Below are 13606 nucleotides of genomic sequence, written 5' to 3' on the forward strand. Positions count from 1 at the left end.
CTCACTGTCACTACCCTGTTATTACTTGTGTCTGAGAATACCTCTGTGACTGAGGAACCTGAAAGTCTGCTCACTTCTGGCATCTCCCATAAGGGAAGGCAGGATTTCTGATGGGGAATCACCCAGACAAAGGGCATAGGTGACCAGAGAGAACCTAGGCTCACCCAACACACAGTTCAGTCAACCCATATTGCTGGAATGTTGCTTTGAAACTCCCAGTAGGAAGAGGCACCCACAGTCCTTCCCAGGATACACATGTCACCTCTTCCCAACATCCAGGATATGAAACTGGTCACACAACTTTTTCTGGGTCTCTCTCCTGGATCAGGAACTTGGTGACTGTAGTGATAAACGGTTATTCATCACTCAGTTGGTCCCTTTCCAGCCCTCATAGGCATCTCTGTCATCTTCCTGCTGGGAAATCTCACCTTCCATGAGCACTGAGGACACAGGGCAGACTGGGTGCTCAGCTGAGTCTCTCTGTCACAGGGACACATAGGCAAGATGGAGGCTCCCTCTTTGACACAGACAAACTCAAGACCAGGACTCAGCAGATGTCAGCTCTGGGATGAGCCATTGTTCTCTGAGGGCATGGGGATGTTTATCAACCCTGTTGCTCAATGACAGTCTTGGAGGAGAAGCATAAAGAGAGAAAAGTTGGAGGGATGCAGGGCAGCACTGAGGGTAGAAAGGACTGAGCAGTGCCTTGGACCCGACCCCACTACCCACAGCTCACTGGATTCTGGGAAGTGCTCCTGCCTGAGAGGAAACTCAGTTCAGAAGGAGGAAGGACAGCAGAGGCCAGCTGCCTTGTTGGAGTTGAAGGTCTTCTCCTCAGAGCAAGAACATGACAGTGAGAAGACAGATGGAGGCATCCTCTGTGTTTCCCTTCAAGGGGTGTACCCCCTGCCAAGGGTTCCTCCTCACAGGTAAGAATGCCTACTCCATGATTGTGTGTGGGGAGGAGAACTCAGAGAAAGGCTGAAGTTTCTTGAGAAGACAGGAGCCCTAGAGGAGACTCGGAATTTTGTTTAAAGTCATAGGGCAGAAGGTGCAGTGAGGGCTTAGGTGTAGCAGGCTGAAGCCCTCAAAGGACAGGAGCTAGCTGAGAATGGAGAAAACCCTCAATGTTCTCTACTGAAAGTCAGCCACACTGTCTGCTCTGTTGTGAGTCCCGATATGTCCAACCATCACTGGTGACTCTCCAAATAGATGTCAAACAGATAATAAGATGGTTCAGTGTGCAGAGATGACAATCTCCATTCAGTCCTCAGCTCCAGCGTGGTAGTCAGGGAGATGGGACTCCTACAGGTCTTCTCTGCCCTCCACAGCTATGCGGTAGCTTTAACAGTACATGAAAACACTGAGACATTTGCCTTCAGACATGTGCTGTGGCACATATCCACAGAAGATCTTGCTAAGACATGTGCCTTCATGAACCCACACATACAATACAGAAGTAAATGTAAAAAAATTACATCACTCTTGAGTATAATTATTGTTGCTAGCTACAGACATAGGAAAGATGTAGATTAATCTATGGACACATCGATCCATCTATCCATCCACCCACCCACCCACCCACCTCTCCTTCCTTCCTTCTTTCTTTTCTCCCTTTCTCCCTTCCCTCCTTCCTCCCTTCCTTCCTCTATTGATGTCTAAGACTTTTCCAGGAACCGAGTCTTCCTAATGTCAGATTACTCTGCTCTCCCAAAGCCCTGATTCTAGTGGGTCAGAAGTCAGTGTATCTGGAAGATGATATCATGGGTTGACTGGTACAGCAAAGGGGACAGAGAACAAACATTCGGAAAGTGAGGTTTCTCTAGAGGAGGAGGTCAGTCAGGCATCCTCACACCAAATATGGGAGTGCTGAGGTGTGAGCTAGGCAGACAACTGAGCAGAGAATTGCGGAGTTGATGACACACTGAGAGCCTGTGAGGGACTGGAGGTCATGTTGGTCACCTCCATCAAGGAGGGTAGACACGCCCCTACCCACACCCCTAAGGTGAGTGCTGATCTCTGTAGAGGGACATGTTGATTTCTTAATTATGTCAATAAAGAAGGTGGAAGCTAATTTCTAAAATCGGTTAGTGGGGTTGGGGATTTAGCTCAGTGGTAGAGCGCTTGCCTAGCAAGCGCAAGGCCCTGGGTTCGGTCCCCAGCTCCGGAAAAAGAAAAAAAAAAAAAAAAGAAAAGAAAAAAATTCTAAAATCGGTTAGCTGATAAGAACCCAACAATTGTGCTATTTGGCTAGTTTTAAAATATTAAAACTATCTAGTGTTTTTCCATCTGTGCAGTAAAGGTGGGCAGAAGAGAGTAGCTGGGGTGGATGTTGGCGGCTTGGGGAAGCTGGATGAGAGGGTCTGGGTCAGGGACCCAGCTGGTTGTGGGCAGATCTGTTGAGAGTGAGACCAGTGACAGCTGATCTTGGGCCTTAGCCAGGAGTGTGGGCAGAGCTCCTGGGAAGGCAGAAGTGTGATTTTTTAAAAAACCAACAGATTTCACCTGCTCAATATCGATGGTTGCTCTGTCTTCCCTTTTAGCCTCCCTTCTAACCTGTTGGCTCCTGACTACTGCCCAGGTCAACATTGAATCGGTGCCATTCAATGTGGTTGAAGGGGAAAACGTCCTTCTTCTTGTCCACAATCTGCCAGAGAATCTCATAGCCTTTGCCTGGTATAGAGGGCTGAGGAAAATTGGAGTATACATACTGAACACTGAAGTAAGTGTGACGGGGCCAATGTACAGCGGTAGAGAGACAGTGTACAGCAATGGTTCCCTGTGTATCCGCAATGTCACCCAGAAGGACACAGGATTCTACACTCTACGAACAGTCAACACACGTGGAGAAACTGTATCAACAACATCCTTGTACCTCTATGTGTACAGTAAGTGATACTTTGTGAACTCTGGGTGTTGTGTGGGGTTCATTCCAGTAGACACACACAGAAGAGGCAGGCCTACCTACCCTTTGCATTGTGTCTCCTTATTGAGGTGTGAACATTTAACTCAGGAAACATAAGGAGAGTAATGCCAATTGAATAGAATCCTTCTTTTGACTTTACCTTGCAGTCAGCTGGATGTGTGGTTAACTCAGTGAAGGACATCAGCCCTTGTCTAGACTTCTGGGGTTCTTAGCAGTAATGTGTCCTTGGGAAAGACCTTGAGGGAAGGAGATTGGGTTTGAATGAGATAGCCATAGGATCCTCATGGAAGTGAGAACCAGAAAGCCCTGGCTCCAGACCTCTGTCCTGACTCATCTCCTGATGGCCCCGAGAAGCATTTTACAAAGGCTGGATTCTGACATCTGTTGGCAGGGAACAGTGCTTTTGAGGAGCAAATCCTTGTGCCACATACAATCACCTGGTGCACGGCCATGAGAGCCACAGTTAGGCGAGGTCTCCTGGATCTCTCCAGTGACTCATCAGGGAGAGAATAGAAAGACAGATGTCCCGGCCACTAAGTTAACTGTTATGATGGCCTTATGAGACTTCCAGGAAGGTCATGGTTGCCAGGAAGAGGGACAAAGGACACAGATCCCCCTGACAGTTGCTTGTCCTTTGGGGTCCAGCTCATAGAAGTCTGTCCTGCAGGCAAATGACACCAGGCTCTGCTGATGTGGATAGCTCCCCAGATGTGAGCTGCAGTTCTCCCAGCGATCAGCAGGGGCCGCCTCAGGGAAACACAATTAACACCCAGAAGAGTATTTGTCTAAACCAGGAACTTACCTCCTCCTCTGGCTAGCTCCCCTGTTCCTACAGACATGGGGGTCACACAGCCTTCTCAGACCTACCAGCTGCCTCCTTTTCTGCTGCCTTGCTAGGGAATTATGTGTAGTGGCTGCTTCGTGTATTTTCTCTGGAAAAGATAGAGTATCCTAAGGGAATCACCCAGACAGAGGTTCAAGGCATCTCTGAAAGGCCAGGCAGCACATGGGCAGAGCCACCTCACAGCTCAGGACCCAGAGGAAGTGTGCCCACCATCTTGAATCCCTGCATGGGACGATGGAGCCCAGAGCAGTCCTTCCAGGACTCAGGTCACCTCCCACACACTCAGGAAGTGAGGCTCCTGACACAGCTGCTCCTGGGCCCCTTTTCTCCCTGAGAATCCTGACTGGTGGCTGCAGTGAGAACGCATCTGTCCCCTCCCCCACTGGTCACACAGCTGGCCCCTTGGGATCCTCACACACATCTCTGTCTCCTTCCTCCTGAGAGCAAACTCCATCTTTGCAGGGCACTGAGAACACAGGGCAGACTGGGTGCCCAGCTGGTTCCTGGGTCACCCAGGGAGTGCAGAGGCTCACTCACTGGTGCTGACTGAGCCAGGAAGAGGCCAGAACAGAGGGATGCCCCCGGGTGAGCTGCTGTCTTCTTAGGGCACAGAGATGCTCAGAGGTTTGTTTGTCACTGTGAGCTCTGTGGAGCTGAGACAGAAAGAGCCCAGAGGAGAGGTTAGGTGTGTAGGACTGAGTGTGCACAGGGCAGAGAACAGAGTTACCCACAGCCCACGGGACTCTGGGATATGATCCTGTCTGGCGGAGGCTGAGCTCAGAGGATCAGAGAACTTGGGAGCTGTATTGGAGCAGATGTGCTACAGACTGAGGACAGATCTGGCCACAGAGACCAGGGCGGTGCCCTCTGTACCATCTGCAAACAATGCCCCACCTGTTGGTGCTCCTGCTCACAGATGAGGAGACCACATTTTACAGTGTGTGAGAGGAGAGGACTCACCTACTGTCTAAAGTCTCCTCAAGGGGACAGGGACTGGAGAAGAGTTTCAGGTTTGTAGGGCTGAAAACACTGAAGTATAGGGGCTCATCATCATCATCATCACCACCGCCATCACCACCACCACCACCACCACCACCACCACCATCATCATCATCATCATGAGGCTCTTGGTAAATAAGAAGAAGCAGGGGGGAGGAGGAGATTATTGTCACCCACAGTTCACCATCATGAGCCCAGTGTTCTGAAGACTGAGGTTCTCAGCTGTGATGCCCCAAATAAGAAACCAAGCTGGTGTTGATCAGTGACATGGCTCAGTGGATCTGGGTGTTTGCTTCATGTCTGACAACCTGAGAACCAGTGAACACAAGTTGTCCCCTGACCTCCACCTAGGGACGGCGTTTTGCACCCAACACAGACACACTGAGGCATGCCCTTGCACATGAACTCATACACCAATATAATAAGCAAATGCATAAAAATTATAGCAAATGGAAGCAGTCAACACTGTATTCCCAAACATACTAATTTGTTAAATAAATCCATGGCCATGTATTCATTCATTCATTCACTCATTCATTTACTCTCCAAGATATTTGAGTTTTCTTTTGCAGTCTTTTTTTTTTAAAAGATAATATAAGACAAATCCCAGTTCTCATTATTCCCTAGCCCTAGACTGGAAGACAGACCAGTGAAGAAAGCTAGAAGGCGAATCAGTCACTAAAGGACAAGAAACAAAAGAGTCAGAGTGTGACGGTCGGGAGGCTTCACCCCAACACCCATCGACTGACACTGAGGGTGAGCAGGGATCTGAGGACGGTGAGGCAGGGCCATGTTGACACCTGAGGAGAGAGCAGCATAGAGAGGAAATGACAAGTGAGGGGCACGGAGTGTATGGAGGTAATGCACTGACCTCCACTAGCTAGGGCAGGGAGACTCCCACACCTCAGCTGAGCACTGGACACAGCTGCTCAGGACTCAGGGCACCATCTTAGCCAAATACTAAAGTCCTGATGTTGACGGATCTCTCTTCCCTTCTAGCCTCTCTTTTCATCTGTGGGCGTCCTTTTAACCCTGCCAAGCTCACTATTGAATCAGTGCCGCCCAGTGTTGCTGAAGGGGGAAGCGTTCTTCTCCTCGTTCACAATCTCCAGGACGAGCTTCGAGGGTTTTTCTGGTACAAAGGGGCGTCTATGTCTAGCAACCATGAGATAGCCCGATACAGAACAGCAAAGAATTCAAGTGTGCCAGGCCCTGCCCACAGTGGTAGAGAGACGGTGTACAGCAATGGATCCCTCCTGCTCCAGAATGTCACCCGGAATGACACTGGGTTCTACACCCTACGCACTCTGAAAAGACATCAGAAAATGGAATTGGCACACGTGCAACTTCAGGTGGACAGTAAGTGATTTTCCGTGATCGTTCAGTGCTGGGTGGGTCTTTGACACACAGGACTGTCACCCCTGGCATGTGGCTACCTCCTCTCTGCCTTTTTATCCCCATGTTGTGGTTAACCACTATGTGCAGGACACATGTGATGGAAAGAAATGCCCATGGGTCAGACTTATCATCTGACTCTCCCCTGTATCAAGGACAGTAACTCAACCCTAGGTGCTAGACTCTGCCCAGTCATCTGGGGACTCTTGCCATGCACGTGAGGAAACCATGGATCCTCACAGCATGGTGAGCACCAGGAAGCTCTGATCTCAGTCATTTGTCCCAGACTTGACTGCAAATGTCTCTAGGAGCATTTTGTCAGGAGTGCTGCTTACTGCCTCTCTCCTCACAGCCTGCCCATCCTGATCTTATAGTACCCAGGACACTGAGCCCAGGGGTGAAAATGCTCCTAGTGGGCTGGGCTCTCCCACATCAATCACCAATTAAAAATGTACTACAGGTTAGCCCACAGGTTATTTTGGTGGTGGCATTTTATTTTTTTTTTTTCTTTTTTTTTTTCAGGTTTTTTTTTTTTTTTTTTTTTATTAACTTGAGTATTTCTTATATACATTTCGAGTGTTATTCCCTTTCCCGGTTTCCGGGCAAACATCCCCCTCCCCCCTCCCCTTCCTTATGGGTGTTCCCCTCCCAACCCTCCCACCATTGCCGCCCTCCCCCCATAGACTAGTTCACTGGGGGTTCAGTCTTAGCAGGACCCAGGGCTTCCCCTTCCACTGGTGCTCTTACTAGGATATTCATTGCTACCTATGGGGTCAGAGTCCAGGGTCAGTCCACGTATAGTCTTTAGGTAGTGGCTTATTCCCTGGAAGCTCTGGTTGCTTGGCATTGTTGTACTTTTGGGGTCTCGAGCCCCTTCAAGCTCTTCCAGTTCTTTCTCTGATTCCTTCAATAGGGGACCTATTCTCAGTTCAGTGGTTTGCTGCTGGCATTCGCCTCTGTATTTGCTGTATTCTGGCTGTGTCTCTCAGGAGCGATCTACATCCGGCTCCTGTCGGTCTGCACTTCTTTGCTTCATCCATCTAGTCCAATTGGGTGGCTGTATATGTATGGGCCAAATGTGGGGCAGGCTCTGAATGGGTGTTCCTTCAGTCTCTGTTTTAATCTTTGCGTCTCCCTTCCCTGCCAAGGGTATTCTTTTTCCTCATTTAAAGAAGGAGTGAAGCATTCACATTTTGATCATCCGTCTTGAGTTTCGTTTGTTCTAGGGATCTAGGGTAATTCAAGCATTTGGGCTAATAGCCACTTATCAATGAGTGCATACCATGTATGTCTTTCTGTGATTGGGTTAGTTCACTCAGGATGATATTTTCCAGTTCCAACCATTTGCCTACGAGTTTCATAAACTCGTTGTTTTTGATAGCTGAGTAGTATTCCATTGTGTAGATGTACCACATTTTCTGTATCCATTCCTCTGTTGAAGGGCATCTGGGTTCTTTCCATTTTCTGGCTATTATAAATAAGGCTGCGATGAACATAGTGGAGCACGTGTCTCTTTTATATGTTGAGGCATCTTTTGGGTATATGCCTAAGAGAGGTATAGCTGGATCCTCAGGCAGTTCAATGTCCAATTTTCTGAGGAACCTCCAGACTGATTTCCAGAATGGTTTTACCAGTCTGCAATCCCACCAACAATGGAGGAGTGTTCCTCTTTCTCCACAACCTCGCCAGCATCTGCTGTCACCTGAGTTTTTGATCTTAGCCAATCGCACTGGTGTGAGGTGAAATCTCAGGGTTGTTTTGATTTGCATTGTGGTGGCATTTTAAATTGAGGCCCCTTGTTTCAAAAATTCTAGCTTGTGTTAAGTTGACATAAAGCCAGCCAGCACGATTCCTGAGCCCTCCCCAATACCTATATCTGCCAAGAAGACCAGACTGTTCCCACCCATCATCCGGCCTTAGTCCTGGGTGCTATAGGCTGAGCAGTGAGAACATGTGGAATGTGAGATCTGAGGATGACCGCAGGTACAAAGGAGATGAGAAAGTCAGAGAGTGTGTATCCAGGGTGTGTAGAGACCAAGGTCAGGGGAGGCATCATCCCAAAGCACAGTGTGCATGAGTATGTGCAATGTCTGAATGAGGGCAGTGAGGGACAGCCACGGAGACACCAAGGACAGAGCTCCATGCAGAGGAAATGACAGGTTTCTGGGCACTGAGGGAATGGAGGCCATGTTCCCGATGTCCGTCAGGTGGGATAGACACACCCACACCTGCATCTCTGGGTGGAGGGAAGAATCCATCTCCTCAGGATGGAGGTCGCCATCTTTCCGTCAATCACAATGATCCCATGTGATGACTTTTTCCTTTCCCTTCCAGCCTCCCTTTCCTCATGCTGTGACCCTCTCACCTCTGCCCAACTCACGATAGATCCAGTGCCACGGCATGCGGCTGAAGGGGAAAGCGTCCTTCTCCGTGTTCTTAATCTGCCAGAAGACTTTCAAGTTTTTTGCTGGTACAGAGGGGTATCTACCTTCCAGGTCTTTAAAATTGCAGAATATAGCAGAGCCAGGAATTCCATCACCAAGGGGCCTGCAGAAAGCAGAACAGAGAGAGTGTACACCAACGGATCCCTGCTGCTCCAGGACGTCACTGAGAAAGACACGGGCTTGTACACTCTACAAATGATAGACAGTAGTTTCAACATTGAAACAGCACCTGTCCAAATCACCGTGCACAGTAAGTGAATCTCAATGGCTTCCAGATGCTGGGTGTGGTTTATCCTACTTCATAGCTGACTGTGAGGACTGGGCTGTGCCTGCTCTCCCCCAGTGCATGGTGTCCTCTCATTGGTGTTTGGGCACTTACTGCAGGGCACACATGGGATACACCAACAGCATTAGAGCAGAACTCCTCACTTGTCTTTACCTGCAAGAGGAAGGCCTGTGCTGGGTAAATTCAGGCCAGGATGTCACACTCAGCCCTGACCCTTGGGTCTCTCATCATGCACATGGCCCCGAGGAAGACTCTGTAGGGGTCAGTTAGGCCCTGCCTGAAGAAGTAACTCCAGGTCCTCACAGAGAGCACCAGGAAGCCCTGGCTGTTAATCTCCACCCCTGTTTAGACTCCAGGGAACATGGGGAATTGTTTTTGTCACTGCATGTTTTTGGAATCCTGTTGGAGCTGACATGAGGCAAAGCTCTCTTGGCATGTGGAACCAGCCAGTGAACTGCCATGAGTGTCAGGATTAAGCTAGTTCCCCTGGACACCTACCTCAGAGACTCAGCAGGGAGAGCATAGCTGGACAGGTGTCCAGGCCATTAATTACTGTCCTGATGGGCTTATGAGACTTCAGCGGAAGGGTAGGGTCCCCAAGGCACAGGTCCTCCTCTGCAATTGGTTGTCCTCTGAGGTCCAGCTCCTGGAATTGTCTCCTGCAGGGAAACAATTACAGAATAGCTCAATTGGGCAGATCCAGGCATGAGGTGTAATTCACTTCGTGGTCACTAGGTGACCCGAGATAATATCGAAAATAACTCAGCCTAAGACTTCACACTCTGCTCAGTCAACCGAGGCTCTTGCTATGCTCAGAATGGCAGAAAACTCAGAAAAGTAATTCCAGGAGCCATAAGCTTAACTTGTAACTTGGCTCCATCCCGGTCCCTACAGACCTGGAGTTCTCTTGGGCAGTCTTTCAGACCTACTAAGCACATCACTCTGTCAGAGGATCCTGTGTTACCAGGTTCCTGGCTCTCCCTGGCATATCCCATGGGGAATCACCTAGACAGAGGACAGCTGCCTCCCAGGAAGGACATGGGCAGACCATAGCTGAGGCTCAGCCAGCACAGGATGCTGAGAGTCCCTCTGCAGCTCTCCTAGGGATACGGAGCCACCATCCTCTCTCTAGGACTCAGGTGACCTCCTGTGTCACAGCCACATGAAACTCTATACATGACTGCTCCTGGGTCTCATGATGACGCATTCTGACTGGTGACTCCAGTGAGCATAGGTCTGTCCCTTTCCTAGCATCGGCCATCAGGTCCCTGCCCAGCCCTCACAGGCATCTCTGGCACCTTCCTGCAGAGTTGATTCCACCTCGCTAGTGTATTAAGAACACAGGACAGCCTAGGTGCTCAGGTGGGATTCAGTGTCATGAAGGACAATTTGGGAGAACACAGCAGAGGGCAGGTCTGCAGTGAGCTGTTGCTGCCTCGGGGTACAGAGATGATTATGAGCCTTGTCACTCACTGTGTGGTCTCGAGGACTATATCTATATGAACAATACAGACAGTGAAGCCACTTGGGGCACCATGTAGGACTCAGGGTGGAAGGGACAGACCAGGACCCTGGACACCATCCCTGACAGCAGTTAGCATTATCCTGGGAAGGGCTCCTGCCTACTAAAAGTCTGTGCTCAGAGGAAGGAAGACAGCAGAGTTTGGGGAGCAATGTTGTAGCAAATTGTTTCCTCAGAAGGAGGGCAGAACAGGCAGCAGCGGCCACGGTGCCCACTGTGTACTTGGCCTGTATTGGGTGCAGCTCCTGGTAGTGTTTCCTGTTACAGGTGTGGAGAACAGTGCCTGACTGTGTGGGAGCAGGGGAGCTACCGTGGAAGGAGAGGAAAGGCTCCCTCAAGTTAACCTCTGACCGCCATCTAGGTGCTATGTCCTGCACTCACCCATATACACAGGATGGTGTACACCTATACCAGCACTGACACACACACTCACACTCACACACACATACTCATATCCCCCGTCACACACACACACACACTCACACACACTCACACACACATACTAATATCCCCCGTCACACACACACACACTCACACACACTCACACACACTCACACACACATACTCATATCCCTGTCATACACAAACACACACACACACTCACACACACTCACACACACATACTCATATCCCCCATCACACACATACACTCACACACACTCACACACACACTCATATCCCCCCTCTCTCACACACACTCACACACTCACACACTCACACACACACTCACACACACACATACTCATATCCCCCCTGTCACACACACACACACACACTCACTCACACACACATACTCATATCCCCCGTCACACACACACACACATACTCACACACACTCACACACACATACTCATATCCCCGCCTCTCTCTCTCTCTCACACACACACATACTCACACACACACACTCACACACACATACTCACACACTCACACACACTCACACACACTCACACACGTGCACAGGTTAATGTGAGCTGGAGGTTTAACCGCTGTCTGTAGCTTTAAATACGAGAATTTCATTAACAGCTGGCCTTGCAAGGCCCTGAGTCGTTCTTTCATCCACCCACATGCTGAGCCTGACCACTTACTGGAATTTCCAGAAAGATTAAACTACTTTATAAACACAAGGTCCTAGCTTTAGTGGACAGGAAGTCAGACCAGGTAGTCCATCTCGAAGCGAAGTCAGCATTGAGTGATCCGGAGAGGGAAGAGATCGGAGAGGTCAAAAGGTGGACACTGGGGTTTGTAGAGGAAGAAGTGAGGGAAGGCACACGACTTCCACATCTTCTGAGTGTAAGCAGGCACGTGAGGACAGTGAGGTTGGCTCACATCAGGACAGAGTTCCACACAGAGGAAGTGACACACAGTCAGGTGCACTGAGGGCCTGGAGGTTGTTTGCTCACTCCTGCCTGGAGGTGCAGACACTGCCTCCCACCTCGCCTGAGTGATGGATCTAAGCTTCTGTGGTCACAGGACCCCATCTTTTCACCAAAGACAAAGATGTCATTATTGATGAATTTGTCTTTTTCCCTTTTATCTTCCCTTTTAGCCTGTGTTCACCCTCCCCCCATGGTCTAGCTCACTTTTGAATCAGTAAAAGGAGCACCAGGAAGCCAAGGATCCAGACTCAACTGTAGTTGCTCCCAGACAGCTTCTCCTCAGGGCTAGCATTGGACTTCCTGTTAGAGCTGACAGAGAACAAGGCTCTGCTGACTGACCAAGTCACATAGGGCATGGGATCAGCTGTGCACCACCATGACAGCTGCAGTCATGTAGGTCACCTGTGCACTTCCTTTTCCTGAACCTCAATGGACAGGTGCCAGGACAGAAGCCAACTTTCTTATGGGCTTAGGAGGCTCACAGGAAAGCCAGGTCCCCAAGAGGAGGGACAGAGGTCACAGTTCTCTAGAACCTCCTTATCCTCAGGAGTCCAGCCTTGGGTAAGTGGAACAGGTGCTGCTGATGTGAGCAGCTGCCCCATCCACCGGTCAGAACATTGCTCATACCTGACCTTAACTATAAGCACTGCAACCATTGTGCACAGCGTGTCCTAGTAGAGGGAATCTGAGGCCCATCAAACTCAGTGGCTGAATCAGGGTCACACAGCCCTTGGGTCACAGATACAAAGCACAAGATATGACTGTAGTCACAGCTCCAATTTCTCCTCCCTGGAAGCTTTATTAGGTGTGAGCTATAGAGGGGCTGGTTGAGGTGTCTGAAGGACAACTGTCATTTGGTCCCCTCTGTTTCTTTGCAGAGCCTGTGACACAGCCTTTCCTGAGAGTCACGGAGAGCACAGTGACAGTACAGAGCGCAGTGGTCTTCACTTGCTTCTCGGACAACACTGGGATCTCCATCCGTTGGCTCTTCAAGAATCATTATCTGCAGCCCACAGAGAGGATCACACTGTCCCCATCTAAGTGCCAACTCCACATAAATCCTGTCAGGAAGGAGGATGCTGGAGAGTATCGATGTGAGGTCTTCAACCCAGTCAGCTCAAAGACCAGTCTCCCAGTCAGTCTGGTTGTGAGGAATGAGTGACCCCTCCTCTCATGCTACAGCAGAAGGGAGGCATTCCTTTGTCAATGGGGTACAAAATGGATGCAATTTCCACAGTAAAAATTGTCAGTAACTGGTCATGTACCTCCAGCATGGTGGCTCCTGCCTGTAGTTCTGACACAACAAGGTACAGAAGAACAGGCCAAAAGGAACAGGTGCCCAAAGGAAAATAGAGACATCGATACAGTAAACAGTATTGCAACTGTGTTAAGACATTAGGTTGTGGATTGAATGTATCACGAACCCCGAGAATCTATGGCAACTAGTATCAGGAGTCTCCAAACTTTGGATGTTCCATGTGCCCTGTTAACATGGTCCAGTGTTTGCACAGCGACAAATATGCACTCATATGCTCCAATAGTTTCACCCAAACCCAAAGCTGGACCCCAGTCACCCATGGGAAGTGCGAAAGATGGCAGAAAGGACTGACCATTTTTCTCAGTGCACATAACTGGCTACTAGATAGTTTTGATCCACAGTTTCTTTGATGCACAGAATTGAAATCCTTTGTGTAAAAGCCAACTGGAATGTTTGTATCCTAAGGGTGGCAGGCACAACGTGACCTTGCACACAATTCTTTTCTGTATGCATAAATAAATAAATATAATATAGATGATATATAAAAATATAA

The 13606-nt window shown here is 49.3% G+C and overlaps 1 protein-coding gene across 1 annotated transcript; it reads left to right on the forward strand.

Moving 5' to 3' along the window:
• Positions 1-644: 644 nt before the first annotated feature.
• Positions 645-13606, forward strand: Cgm4 (carcinoembryonic antigen gene family 4). Its single transcript, NM_012525.1, has 5 exons — positions 645-929; positions 2544-2888; positions 5769-6128; positions 8499-8858; positions 12674-13606. The coding sequence occupies exons 1-5, from the start codon at positions 848-850 to the stop codon at positions 12955-12957; spliced, it is 1431 nt and encodes a 476-aa protein (NP_036657.1). The 5' UTR covers positions 645-847; the 3' UTR covers positions 12958-13606.

This window comes from Rattus norvegicus, chromosome 1, assembly GCF_036323735.1.
Source record: "Rattus norvegicus strain BN/NHsdMcwi chromosome 1, GRCr8, whole genome shotgun sequence".
NCBI lineage: Eukaryota > Metazoa > Chordata > Mammalia > Rodentia > Muridae > Rattus > Rattus norvegicus.